The following is a 15738-nucleotide window of genomic DNA, read 5'->3' as shown; positions in this document are numbered from 1 at the left end:
CTCAGTCCCTTAGATCCCATTATAACCGAGTTTAACTTCCATTCTTAAACATGTGTACTAAATTTCTGCTACATGAAAATATGCCAAGCCATGGATAGTTTCTGCCCTAACCACTATCCGTCCTAGCCTGCTGCCATTTTTCTATTGCGTTATTACATACTATCCTAGCAGCACTGGCCATCTCATCAAGTGTTGTTTAATAAATACATACATTGCATGTGTGTGTGTATGTGTGCACGTGCATGAGTGTGGGGGGTGCAGATTGTGCTTCAGTGACACAGAGCTATGCTGGTAGAGGCACCCAAGCCATACAAGACAAAGGGTAGAGGTGAGGGCTAGCTGCCATCCTAGAAGTAAGTTTAATACTTCAAAGCCCACAGCCACAAACTGCATTTTGTATTTATAGGCGTGATTCTCAATGTAAATAATAACAATTTCCTTGAACGTCATTAACGGGTTGGTCTTTGTAATGGTCAAGTGTTGTGTTTTCTTTGCAGTATAAACCAAATTCTTGAACAGTGTTTAGATGAGCTCATGCTTCAAAGGGTTAAGACAGACATGGCATTTGCGTCAACAGATGTATAAAACAACTACAACTACCACCACTACAATATGTCTTGTGACGATAAAAGATTGCATTTTAACACCAGTTACATCAAAATCTAGTATCACAGATACCATTTTCAAACTATAATTAATCTCTAACATTAATCTTGAACAATGACAGTACATTAGATGAATCTTGCTTAAGAAGCCCATGTATGCACCCACTCTTACTTACAAACTGATTTGTAGCACTCCCGCCTCCTTCTTAGCTATGAGAACGAGATGCTGGTACTGTGCCAAATCCCTTTTTGTCAATGTCAATTCCTCTTCTAGTTCTTTCACTTTCTGCCCAGTTTCACTTCTACAAAAGAAAGAAAACTTTGCCACCTATCACAAGTCACGCATATTTTACTCAAATTTTAAAAATGATCAGGCAAAAAATAAAACATGTAAATATGAGCAGATGTAATAACACACTGACAATAAGAATGATACAATCAGACAAATATTTGTTAAAAACACATTTTTGACGTAAATACGTCTATACGGAAGGGTCATTCGGCAAAAACAGCGTTAGTTCCAAAGATGTGCAAGATCCAGCGCCGAGTCACCTTTAAATGTTCATTCCTCAGGAATGGTAAGAGTAAGGGTAATGTAACCCATATGTAAAATAATCAGTAAATAAAGACCTTTAAGAATCTGTAATGTATTTTGTTGTAATTATAATTGTTTATATATTTATTGTAATTTTAATGAACCAATGTGTACAATTTTCAATGCATCTGGCGTGTTAAGCGCCCGCCTCTCGAAAACCGTAAGAGATGGATCGGGACTTATTGCGTACGAAATACGTATTACCTCTTGAGCTTTCCGTATCTGTTTTCAGATTTTACATATCACAAATAGTTTAGTTTCTACAAACATTTATTTATACAAATAAAGGCTCATCACACTTCACGCTACTGCTGCGTTTGTGTGTTGCGTCATACTATGTAGAGATAACAAGATGGATGACATTGAAGCTAAAAGAGTTCGATGATGATAATTTAAATACAAAGACGTATTTACGTCAGATTCTCCGGAACCGTGGTTCCACTGTCAATTTTTCTTTGATAAAACTTAAAATGTTAAAATCTAATGAAATTCCAAATAGCAGACTGGAATTTCTTCACATATATAGATGTGAAAAGAAGTTGATTAAGAGAGGAGTTACTGCCAAGCTATGATGGAAGGAAGACGCCTCCAAATTCTCTACTTGTACGCCAATATTATCTTAGGTATGTGACCCCCTGACTCAAATACAAGCTATGCCCACATAGTAAAGATCATGGTGACTCAGAAATAGATAATCTGGTTAAAGAGGAATACCTTAGTAGACAGAAAGACAGGATGTGATGTCAAGAGAGATGGAAGCTGCGTAGTGATGAAAACATGAATTGTAAAATTTTTCATGTAATATACATGTATACAGAGAAAGCCATGTGTCAGATAAACATAATAGGACCCCACTCCTGGCTTGGGCAGATACAGTTAAAGGGTTCTAATCCTTTTCTTGTGAGGTCAGTGCTAGTACAAAGTATCTAGCAAAGGTAAACCAAGAAGGTGGTGGCAGGCAACTACAATCAGCAATGGCATGTAACAACTGGTGTCCACCAGTAAGGATTCAGATGCAACCAAGACTGATACATTACAAATTTCCTGTCAATCAACAATCCACATCACAATTTGTGTGGAGCAACTCAATTGGTAAACAAACTGCTGCATTACTCCTGTCACTTCTACATACCTGGTCATAACACAAGTGCATAAACATTCAAATTCACTCCCCTTCACTGTTCAGTCATTTCAGAAATCAAATGAAACAAAAAGTTTTTAACAACTGAATGAAATGGTAGTTCACACTTACCGAATAACTGAAAACTTTGCATCCAATGGCACAATGGCATAAAGATGGAGTTAATAAATATGCTGAAAACTTTAAATAATAAAATGTTACAGACTGCTACCAGTTAACTACTTAATTCTGGAGGAAAATGGTTCACTTTTACAGATAGGTCCAGCAAACAAAACTATTTTCCATGCCAGACAATTTTCACAAATCCTTGCATAAGTTACACAGCTGAAGTTTCTGATTACGCAATTTCAGAGAAAAATTAAGTGTGAATTACACAATAAAATACAGTATGTCCTTTCACTTACATCAGATTTCTCATAATGGTCATTGTGTTGTTTTCTGTTATTTGTCTTTCTTTCTTTTCTTCTTCAAACCTGGTCTTTAATGCTTCACATTCTTCTTCCTTCTTGATTAGTTCCTTTATAAGTATTCCAAAATCTGTTTTCTTTTCTTCCAGAACCTTAGCCAGCTCCAACTCCAATTTCTGAAAGAAAAAAAAAGTGATTTATTCTTTACAAGTTTTGTGAATGATAATGGCATTTTCTGTAGAAAAAAAAAAACTTGCACTTGTACCAAGAAAAATTATCAGCAACAGAATTATAACGAGTTCAAGTTCTGTGAAAGGAAAGATATGGCAGAGGAACAGTGTATACCACTTCAGGGTACACACTTTCCAAATGCATTTTTTGAAATTTTATGCCCTTCACGCAATCTTATATGTATGTTACAGACACAAATCTATTGATGATAAAACTTATCAAAGACATTACATTATGTAAGATTTGAGATTACAGCATTCCCTGTCAGGGAGTACGAGCGCCACATCCGGCTCGGGCAGCCTGAAAAATCTGCCGTTGCTGAACATCGCTTCAACATGGGACACCGCATACAGCTCGGGGATACTTCTATCCTCTCCACAAAAACCGGCTACATGGATCGGATAATAAGGGAAGCCATCGAGATCGAATTACATCCCGATAACTTCAACAGGGAAGATGGACTTCACCTGAGCCAGTCATAGAAGCCTCTTATTCACACTCTTCGAGGGTTCCCAGAGCGATCCAGAGTGCACCGCCAGAACCAACCAGACCACTAACCTGGCCCTTTTCAGGGCCCCAATCACATTCAACCAAACTCCCGATGTTCCACCGGACGCACTTCCCGAGCCCCCCCCCCCCTTTCCTTTCTCTCCCTCTCTCACACTCGCTCCTATTGGTCCACTCCCACTCCTGCTCTCATTGGCTCGGGGCAGGCTACTCCATTCACAGTCTGGCTCCTATAAACCTAGCCCCTTACACCCTATTGGCATATTCATCGCCCTGATGACAGAGGCAGTATGACCTCTGAAACGTTGGTTAACATTGAACAGACTATACAGCGCAACAACCCAGAAGACAGAAATTTTCTAATTGACATTACATTAGTTTTACTTTTAAACAGAAATCAAACTATAAACTGATTCAAATGACAGTTACATCTACGATATCTGAGTTAATATATACATGCACATTCATAAGCACACACTGAGTAATTTTTTTCGTAGAATACCACCTTTTTCAACAATCCACTTTAAAATAAAATAAAACAAAACAAAAAAGGTGTATATATATATATATATATATATATATATATATATATATATATATATATATATAAAACTTGACATCATAAAATATGAGTTTATGAGGATCAACGTGGACAAAAATGAAGTTAAAATGAAAACTTTTAACGCAACTTTCATGAATATTTCATCAGACTCCATTAAGCGGTTTCAGAAATAATATTTTAAAATGTAAATAACATTTCCATTATGCACTAAATTCAGCACAGACAGCAAAGAATGCATAAGAAACCATAACCTACAAAATTACAAAGACAAATGATATATGTAAATTACCTTGATTTTTTGATTTTGTTGTTCCAATTTTGATTCTAAAATCTTCTCATCCTTTAACTCCTTTTCCGGTTTCTTCACTGTACTTTCTAAAGTACTTATTTCGTCCCTAAGTGTCTGGGCACTGGTGTCACTCAGTTCCTGCAATACCACATAAACAATAACTGACAAGAACAATCATATGATTCTGCAATACTGGTATATGCAATAATAGCAGATTTTAGAATCTTTAGTCTTATAATGGTGCAACTCCTTATTTATTTATACATACATACATATTTTATTATACTCCATGGATCCATAAGACAGTCAGATGAAAGTAGGATGTGGAAAAAGTCATAATAATAATAATACAAAACATATTATAAAGTACAATTTATACTATTATTATATAAACAACTGAATGGGTAATGTCCAAGTAAAATGTCATATTAATGCCAATATACTATTGTCGAAGAACTTTAGAATGACATCAGAAGGAAACCAGAATGGCATGAAAAACAACGTATTTGCAAAATAAATCTAAAGATTCACAGTACAGTACTTAAAAGAAATTAACCCAGTACCTGCCGCTATAAAACAGAATGAAAATGAGGAACACTGACTTGCCACAGCCTAGACAATGACATGAAAGAGAGGTTCAAGAAAGTTGCCCTGTTTAGCATGGACAAAATAAGCCTTCCTAGCCAACCTCATCCATCTACCAATATCTTATCTCTGCCAACCATAAATTCCACATGGCCTGCCCTGGAACTGAATCCACTGTGAGAAGTCAGCATCTAACCAAATGATCTATGGCACAACCATCAGAAGAAATACAAATAAAACATAAAATTAATTATTCAGGAAAATGTCCTAAAAGTTAAGGTTGTTTAAATGAAAGAGAAATATCAACACACTGAATAAGTAATCTCAATCCATACAACAGAACCTTGTAAGGTATTGTGCTGGATGTCCAACCAGCACGGTCACAGATATAAAAATCCTCATGATTGCACAAGGCATGAATTAATTTGAATACAAACCCCTTTAAGCAACGGTGTCCCATTAAGAGTCCTCCCACTTGTCTCAAGTATTTCCTATTCAATATTCAACAGTTCCCTAGTTCATTTAGCAGAGAGTTCTAGAATAAACCCTTTGAATGTTTTTGTCCTGGTGCAGACTGCCAGAATTTCTGTTCATCCAACTGCTCACATCTTCCTTAGCTACTCTTTCAGAGACACTTCAAGCCAGTTAAATTCCTATCAACTGAATAGTATTTGCATTGCCTTCAATTCCCCTATGCCATGGGATAAATATCACCTGTAGCCTGTCATGTTAGTCAGTTTGAGTAAGGATTAATGGCAATTCCAAAGTTCATCATGTAGTAAAGTGCTATGATTGCAGCCTACCTGATGTAATAAAAATGTTCCTATTTTCACAGCCTTTATTTATATTCTTGATTGTTAAACCTGCTCCTTGTGCCATGTCCACATATCCCTGTACCAGCGCCTTCTTATAGTTTTGGGTCTCTCTGTGTATCAGATTAGTCACCCAATCCTTCCTCTCCTTTATCTTACAGCATTGTTTCAATTTTATAAGAGTTAATGACAAAAGTCTTGACCTCTACTTCTTTCTTCCCACAATCTTTGTTTGATCTGTGGCCTTACAAGTCATCAGATTGAGTAAACAGCAAATGACACGACCAACGTCAATGCAAAGGTAAGCGGCATCTCTCCCTTGAAGAGGAGAGTCAGCCAAATTAAACCAAGTCATACAGCAGTCATCAGACAGCAAGGTGAAGAACAGCAAGCATTCAGCTGAGTATCAAGCAGCAGTAGGCGTAACAGATGTAAACCAATCGTGAACAGATAAGTTGCATGCATTTATTCAAGAATAATTTAATTCAAATCTGATAAATTATTAACGCACATTCAATATTTGGGTTATTCAACTCAAGCTCTAGTAAACACCAGCACATAAAAATATGATATGTGATCATTTATTGTTCATTTGTACAGTTAAGATTTGTTATGGATCACACAGGAAGTGATGAAGGTGATAGGAGATTGTGTTTGTATTGATTTGCTTGGCAAACTCAGTATATACTAGAACATATCTATATATTCAAGAGTAAAAACTAAACACTTTCCTTCCTTACATAACGACGCAATCATTCCCCTTTTTCCAGTCATTTGAAATCTTACATGATTGCCAGACTTTCCTCATGATTCTATGCATCTGTTGCATTCCTACTCATGCTACTTCTTCCAAAATATCTACCGTCATTTTGTCATCTCCAAGGGTGCTATCATGCTACATCTTTCCTTTTGAAATATCAATACCCAACATTCTTGCTTCATCCATTAACAGGATGATGATGATGGAGGCAGCAAGAACCTCTGAAATGTCAGTATAATGCTACCAGACTACAAAGTGCAATAACACAAGAGACAGCTATCGTTACCTACAACTCATCACCATAAAACAATACAGTACTTACTCCAAGTACAATGTAGCACCTTTTCTCCTAGAAACAAAACAAAAACCCAGAAGTACTCAAGCAAATGTGTGAGAATACAATGCATCATACAAGCTATGCTTACCATCTTCTGAATACTGCACACTTTGGGTTGCACAATTAATGGCCGATGTGAAAATGGAAGTGGGTATGGTGAAGGTCTGAACGTGACAGGAACAGGGACCATACCCAAGTAACCATAAGAGAAGTGATGTACATGCCACTGTTTACAGAGACAAAAAAAGTAAGACTTTCCATTCACAAAAGCACCACACTGCATTATAATACTCACTGCACTGCCACCAAAACAAAGCATTTATAAATGCAAACTTAACATATCTATCATGCAGGTGGAAGCTGTCCAGCCACTGCTGATGATCCCATAAGCAAACAAAAACATCAGGGTACAATTTACAACATTTATAAAAAATGGCCCACCAATAATAATCTACTTGAACTATCCATAAATCTCTTTCATTTTCACAATAAAAATGTGGGTGCATAAACATAATGATGTTAATCTAATAAAATACGGATTAAAAAAACCTGATCTATCCTTATTTACAGTTTTAACATAACTACATAATTCCTACATAGTAATATAATACGTGGTATACAGCGACACCCAATGGGTAACCAGGATGCTTCAGAAAGACACTTGTTTCAACAGGTATCAGGCAATGCTAATGCAAGGTGATATGTTTACCTTCAAATTTATCATTATGATATCACTCTTCAATCCAGAGATCATGCACTTATCTGCATCAAGAAGACTACTTTTTCAAAGCACACACACACACACAAAAGTGCCATCACCAGAAATGCAGAAAAAATAACCACTATTTTCTTAGATTCTGACATCATCCTCATTTTCTGTGTTTCTAAGAGCACTAACAGCTATGCACAGACAGACAGCTCAGGTAATAGCTGCTATAGAAACCCAGGTTTGTGCCCATGTCAGTCCACGTGGAATTTGTGGTGGACAAAGCGGCACTGGGGCATGTTTTTCTCGAAGTTCCCTCTGTCAATATCATTCCTCATCTGAAGGATGGGCAATGGGCCTGTAAGGAGCTCATTTCCAGATACACACTTTCATACCACCATAACGGAATTAAAAAAAGAAAAGAAAAACGCACCAACAGTGCATGAAACTACTCGGCAGTACTGCTTTAGTTTCTGGCATTTCCATATTGGCACATTCACATAGTGGAGAGTGTGATGTATGAGTAGGCTAAACACACCTTTAAGTATCTTTCACCACAGCCTTCAAAACACAAAGACGAAATGTTTCCATCTGGTTGCTGAAAGACCACAACCGGATGTATAGTGCAAAAGTGATTTATGCCCACTGTAGTTTTCTTCATGTTTATCTTTTGATTTCTCATTATCTTACATTCCAATTCACTTCAAGAAACAGTGGCAATACATTTCTGAATGTATGGAAATATATGAAGATGTTGGAAAATGTCACAAAAATTGTTTCAAATTTATTCCATACATATTTCAAATTGCATTAATGTGAACACAGCAAATTTAAGACATAATGTTTTTTTCCAACCTGTTATGAATTTCCATTCCACTAGCACAATGCAAAATTTAAACCACATTAAATTCAGCAGTATTAGTGGTATAAGGGCAATGACGAATCTTCCACATAAGAAGAAGAAAAAATCTTGAAAAAAACAAGTTTTCAAAAAAGGCACTGAACTTCACATTTCATTCAAATTTCTGTAAAGTCAATTGAATAAAAATTTACTTGGATATTATCCATCGTCTAGTAATAAAAACGTAAAAAACGTAAAAACACAGAAGAGGCGACGTCAAGTACCCTGAGCAATTTGCAATGTGTCGCGTTACGTTTTTATTACTAGACGATGGATAATATCCAAGTAAATTTTTATTCAATTGACTCTTCACCATCGTCAAGAAGTTTTAGATTTGATATTCTGTAAAGTACTTAATTATGTCATACTGACATCCATCCAAGTGCCCCGGGTTAAGTCAAGAGACTTTCAAATACAACATTTATAGAAATTATTTATCAGACATCGACCAGACTACACAGCGCAACAACCCAGAAGACGGAATTCTTCATACTCACTGCTGTGAAAACCTCAAATCCTATAAATTATTTATTCTTTCAACGATATGTCATTAGTAATTGTCCCAGGTGAGAACGTTAACCAAGCAGGCAGTAACAGACTGGAAACAATGCATGAAGAGAAACATGGAAGCAGCTTCACTACAAAACTTCCATGTTTTTTAACATTTATAGTCATATTGATATAATAAAATAGAAATGTTAGGAGGTTTCACTGCCTAAAGAGCGACTGATGACAGAAATTGCCTTTTCAAAAGCCTAGCACTAGAAAAGTTGGCACACAGAACTGAGCAAAATAATTGTTTATGCATGCGTGCGTACACATACAAATTTATAAAAGATTTACTGCAATACAAAATTCCAAGTCATTACTTTAAGTACTGACAGAGTAATTTTCGCCTGAAATTTGCACAGCCACTATACCACCAATGACACTGCTGATGGTAGTACATTAAGAAGTAAAAATGTAGGAGTGACTTTTAGTAGGCTGCAGTTCATATCAAATTTCATGTAAATCCATTAATGGGTTCAAATATTAGACACTCACAAATACCATAACATGAAATACGGAAAATGGGCTAAAAATTCCAATGGTTGTCTTCAGGCAAGACAGACGTATGCACTCATTTATAAACAATCTTACTGAAACATCCCACCAAATAATGAGTAGTAGTACTACCAAGGGGCAAGAAGTCACATGCTTGACTTCATGTTACCTGATAATAGTTCCAACTTACAGGCAACTGCAGTGAAGGAAATGGAGACGAACACAATGTTTGGTAGTATGGTACTGGATGCTGTACAACTGCAGGAAAATATGTTCTTCTTGAGGAGGCAGAACTTACATGTACTGCTAGGTCTTTGGTACCTAGGGGGGGCAGAAAAAATTATATATATATATATATATACAGGTGCTTTAATGTCTTCTTCTTCTTCTTCTATGGCTCTCTGGTCCGTATTCGGTCCATGGTCTCCTCATTTCTCCTCTCCATTCGGTCTTCTGTTAGGCCCACCTGTCTGAGGCTTTGATTGAGTTTTCGAAACGTCTTCCTTTTTACGGTGCAAGGTTGTTAATGTCAATGAAGAACAGCTCTTTGCACTGACATAACTTTGTAGGTTATGTAAATAATTGTTCAAGGAGACTGACTGTTACTTCCATCCTTTCATTACATTAACTCTTTCCAAGCAGATAACCCCATATTCTCAAAGAGCATGGGAATTGTAGCATAGGACCAAGTACAAACCAGACAACTCATTGCCCTGATGAAGGAGGCAGTATGACCTCAGAAACATTGGTTAACATCGACCAGACTACACTTCGCAACAACCCAGAAGACAGAAATCTTCAGACAACTCATATTACAAAAAAAAATATTGAATAAAGCACTGCATGTAGGGATACAATAAACAAGTATGCACATAAATAATGTATATAAAATACATATAATATCCAAATAATAAAGAAAAACTAACTAGATGGCTTATGGAACCCAAAAGTTCATCGCTGAATTAACCAAAGCCCTCCACTAGTCCCTGTCAAATAAAGTAAAACTAAAACAAAAAATCCAATAAATATGAATATACAGAACCCAGTATCTATATACTGTATGACTTACCCGAAGCATTATACCCTGAGGCCGTACCAAGAAACTCTGTTCTTTCATCTGAAACTGAAACACTTCTCTCAGTTATTTCTGGTCCATCATCTCCTTCAGGATAAAAGTCCAATTCCTCTTGCTCTGGAACTATTTTTGCTGGACATATAAACTCACTAGCATCAACATTTAATTTTTTGTCAACATTTTCCTCAACACCTTTATTCTCTTCCGCTTCTTTAAGCTTTCCATCCTCCTCTTCCGCATTCCTTACAATATTCTCCTCCCACTGTGCGCCACCATCATCAGCAACTTCATCACTTCTACTGTCAATCTTGTCAGAATCATCACAACTGTTGTCACTTATGAATGAATCCACTTTTTCTCCCTCACTTATAACACTTTCACTCACGGAAGTCAAATGTCTTTTATCAGTTCCAAAAACATTACCTTCTACAGTACAGATATCGGGATCTTCAACGTCATCAACCACTTCAGCATGAGGAATAAATGCTTCAGCACTGTTGGTACTTGCTGAAGGTTCATCGACAAATGTCGACAGCACGGTCTCAACAGCTGATTTGCTATCAAGGCTGTGTGTGCTAAAGTCCATATCGGAACTAGTATGGCTTGGTGGCTCGACTTCAGCATTACTATTCTGTTGTGACATATCAGTTAAAGATTCTGTATAATTTGCAAGTCCTGTCAAAGTAAAGAACAAGCTCTCCACAAGTTCTGTCTTTACCATATTATAAACTGCAGCCTTCTGCTCTGCAAGGCAGATGTAGTCGTCAATAGAAACAAAGCGATATGACTGAAGTAGGAAGCTGCAGATACCTACAATAAAAGAATTAATAATTCATTACGAAAGTTATTACTGGCTCCTAAAATTACAATAGAATTCCCTTTTCATTTAATGTTCAAATCCTTTGGTGGTAGTTTGAGGCCAATAGATGCCTTAGCAATCTAGGCAATTTGTATACCTGTAATTAGGAGCCAAACTGTTAAAAACACACAAGGGAGATTAAATAGGTAATGAAAAAAAGGCCAATGATCAACTGACTGATACTACCTAGAAGAGGGTACATAAACAAATACTTTAAATAACATAAAAAAGAATAAGACTTCCATTTTGAAACAAGGGTGGAAAGGTTCATGCCATTCTAGAGAAAAGTTTCCTCATGGGATGCCTTGTGAATGCTTCTAGCTGTGTGTTTGTGGTGTGCGCATGTGAATGTGCATACAAATGTCACTGAGTGCACATGCATGTGTGTGAATGGTATGTTTTTACAAGAAACTACTTGAGCACGGAGTGGAGGGGACAACAAGCTGCCAGCAATATGCTACTACTTGTACAGAAAATATCAGAATCCAACACATCTTATGATAATATTTTATGCCAGTTTTGCTTGATACTAGCTTGGCTAATTAAAATGCTTAATTTATATTACACTATAGTATAGTCCATACAGGTAACATTTCTCTGATGCATTTCCTATTCAGAATGGTATTCACAACTTTGCTTTAAGAACACACCATCAGAAAGGTCCAAAGAAAACGAAGAGGAGTTGGAAATTAAATGGACACATCAGCTTCCAGTCTACGCTGATAATGTTAATTTACTGGATGGAAACATAAACATTATAAACAAAGACACAAAAGCTGTATTATTACATGCTAGTAACCAAGTCAGTCCACGCGTAAATTAAAAGAAAACTAAGTACCTATTCATGTCTAATCACCAAACTACAGGGCAAAATCATCCTATAAATGTATATAATAAATCCTTTGAAAATGTGACCAAGTTCAAATATTTGAGAATAACATCATCATATCAGAATTGCATTCATGAGGAAATAAGAGTAGATTAAATTACGAGAAAGCTTGCTACCATGCACTTCAGAATCTTTTCTCTTTCCATAAGCAGTCTAAAAACACAAAGATTAAAATATTCAAACTATAATTTTACCCATTTCAATTTTCTGGACTTCTTCAATTGTTATTATGCTTCCTCAAATAACCACTATGTTTTGGGAGACGGCTCTTCTCCCATCCTCAAGTGAACCTACACAGTCAGACCCATTAGAAGGAGCTTATGAAATATTACCTACTGACCCCATGGCAAAAAGACAGGAAAATACAAACACTTTTGTCTAAGCATACTTAATTTTCTCATTAAAAACAGAGAGGCAATTAACTACCATATCACAGTAAACCACATTTATATGAGCTTCCAAAAATCCACAAAACCGTGGTAACACTGAGACCAACATTAAGTTTAAATGAATCACCATGTTACACCCTAGCTGCATTTATCCAGACCACATTAAATCCACTAGCAGGAAATTCCAAACCATCTGTGAAAAAACTCGAACCTCTTCATCCAACTACTCTAATCAACAGAACTTCAAGATCATGATATTTCAGTTAATTTTGACATTTTAAGTTTGTTTACCAATGAGCCAGTTGAAGAAACTCTGCAGATTATAAAAACTAAAGTGGATACAGACCAAGAAAAAATACAATTTAATCTCAAAATGAGTTATTATGAAAATACTGGAAATGTGTATGAGAACTACATATTTTCACCCTGATGACAGGTTTTACAAACAAAAGGATATGGGATGTCCATGGGAAGGCCTCTTTCTCAAGTGGAAACATCGTTACAGGAAATTTTGAAATTCTGACATTAGCCACAACGCTGCTTAAAACAAAGATGTGGCAGATGACACTTTTGTGATTTGGCCATATATCCCTGATAAGTTACAGGAATTTCTTGACCACCTCAAACAATCTTAGAAGCTATATTATGGAGAATGAACTCAATAATACTATTCCATTTTTATGCATCTTTATAACAAGAAGAGAACCATCACTGATCTTCACAGTTCACAGAAAATCCATCCATACAGAACAATATCTTCATTTTCATTTCTAACCACCTGTTGGATGGGATACACAACCTGTGTACAAAATGCAAAACGTGACCTATGGCTACACAGCTACCCCAAACACTTTGTTGATATTACAATAAATACATTTAAAAAGAATTACTGAAAAACCCAACAAAACCCAGTAGGTACAGTAATTATCCCCTATGTTAAAGGTAACTCAGAGAAGTTTAAATGCATTGGGAATAAATATAATATTAAGACTGTTTTCAAAACAAAACATACCCTGCATAACACATTTGTAAGAACCAAACCAGGTATAAAGACACAACAGATTAAACTCCGTATTTACATTACCTGTGAATGTGGACGAAGTTATATAGAAAAGAGAGGCTGACTATTGGAAGCTGTACCAAGGAACACAAACAAATGTTAAAACAAGGGCTATTTGAGAAGCCAAAATTAGAAAAACATACATATGTGGAGGGTCATTGCACAAAGTGGGATGAAGTTATCCACATGTAATTTTCAGTGTCAATTTGGATACATATGCCAATGATAGCATTGACTTCTAGGTATTATCCCAGTTTATAATATATGAGCACAATTTAATTTCTTACAGTCTTGACTACCCTGTTTTGAGGCAACTATATTTAATCTTATACCTTATCAGTCCTTCACTTTGGTTGAAAGGCCTATATAATTTTAATATTTACATTAAACACAGACAGATCTTTGTGCTGCTGGAATATATAGGCTAGCAAGCCCATTTCTCAATGTCCAAGATCAAGATTAGCTTCTTCTACTGGGATCAACTGTGCAGGTTCACCTGAGGATGTGGGAGGAGCCATCTCCCAAAACATAGCGGTCTTTTGAGAAAGCATAATGATGGTTGAGAAACTCAAAAAGAATTGAAATTAGTAATTCAACAACAGCGTCAATAACAATGAGGGATGAATTATAATTTTGCTTGCTCTGTATGGGTGTAAAACCTGGTCTCTCACATTAAGAGCAGACCACAGTTTCAGGGTGTTCGAGAACAGGGTGCTTAGAAACGATGGTAGGCTGTAGAATGTGTAATTCCATAGTTTGTACTCTTCATCAACTACTGTTAGGGTGTTCAAAGCAGGGAGGATAAGATGGATGCAGCATGTGACATGTATGAGGGAGATGAGAAATATGTACAAAATGTTGGTTGAAACAGCCAGACAGGAGAAGACTACTAAGAAGGCCTATGCAAAGATGGAAGAATATTAGAGGAATGGGGTCTGGGAGTATGGATTGGATGCATGTGGTTCATGATAGAAACCACTGACAGGATCTTGCAACATTGTAATAAACCTTAAGGTTCCATAAAATGTAGGTAATTCCTTAGCTAGCTGAGCGTGCAATTAGCTTCTGGAGGACTCTGCTCCATGGAGTTAATATGAGATGACTTATTGTAACAAAAGAACATGTAACACATACTCACAGAATACACTTTCCAAACTCAGAATGCGTATTCCATACCAGAATACATATATCATCCTCATGTATTCTTTGCAATATGCATTTATATTATTGTGGGTAAAAGCACAGATATTTCTTTTACTACAAAAAATAACAAAAAGCTTAATGGAGCTTGTATAAATCATAAAGTAAAATGTCTGGAAATTATTCTTGATGCCAAACATTTTCCCCCATCATTTGGACTATATATTTTCACACATTCTCTGGGTATTGGGTCTTCTTATTAATCTTTTTTCTTTTTTTTCATCTACAGACAGTCTTTTCATGTTATATTTTAATTTAGTTACATCGGAACATAAACATGCTTCAGACACATGGAATATTTAAACTTCTATTGACAGCAGCACAACTTTGTAGCTCACTTCTGTCCTCAGATCCATTATAAATAACTAGATGGCTTATGAAACCTGAAGGTTCATCACCAAACTAACCAAAGCCCTCCACCGAACCCTGTCCTGGGCCAACAAAATCCAGTCTCCTTCAACTCCTACATCCCATAGATCCCACCTGAGATTATCCTCCCATCTATGTCTAGGTCTACCCAGTGGTCTCTTCCCCTCAGGCTTCCCAACCAATACCCGGTGCACACCTCTTGCCCCCATCCATGCGCGCTACATGCCCAGCCCATCTCATTCTTCTCGACTTAATCACCCTGACAATATTGGGGGAGGAGAACAAATTGTTAAGCTCATCACTATGCAGCTTTCTCCATACCCCATCCTCTTCTCTCCTACACCCATTTATCCTCCTCAACACCCTATTCTCAAACAACTGCAAGAAAATAAGGTTTACGGTGCTGATATGCTAA

The 15738-nt window shown here is 36.5% G+C and overlaps 1 protein-coding gene across 8 annotated transcripts in view; it reads right to left on the bottom strand.

The window, feature by feature from the left end:
- The window catches only part of LOC110830988 (uncharacterized), a 53619-nt gene that overhangs the window by 15179 nt on the left and 22702 nt on the right, over positions 1 to 15738 (bottom strand). For 6 of the 8 annotated variants that reach the window (XM_087343692.1, XM_022066470.2, XM_087343691.1 and 3 more), the window contains exons 19-24: positions 10552 to 11367; positions 9673 to 9803; positions 6920 to 7057; positions 4338 to 4475; positions 2746 to 2924; positions 782 to 907 (exon numbers count right to left, since the gene is read on the bottom strand). In XM_087343692.1, coding sequence (XP_087199818.1) covers positions 782 to 907; positions 2746 to 2924; positions 4338 to 4475; positions 6920 to 7057; positions 9673 to 9803; positions 10552 to 11367 — 1528 coding nt within the window. Of the gene's footprint in view, positions 1 to 781; positions 908 to 2745; positions 2925 to 4337; positions 4476 to 6919; positions 7058 to 9651; positions 9804 to 10551; positions 11368 to 15738 lie in introns of all 8 variants that reach the window. The other 2 variants (XM_087343693.1, XM_087343694.1) reach the window with 2 other exon arrangements.

This window comes from Zootermopsis nevadensis, unplaced genomic scaffold, assembly GCF_977971745.1.
Source record: "Zootermopsis nevadensis isolate Lab colony 2312 unplaced genomic scaffold, Znev_1.0 Znev_ptg000006l, whole genome shotgun sequence".
Classification (NCBI taxonomy): domain Eukaryota; kingdom Metazoa; phylum Arthropoda; class Insecta; order Blattodea; family Termopsidae; genus Zootermopsis; species Zootermopsis nevadensis.
This window is presented reverse-complemented; position numbering and strand designations above follow the sequence as displayed.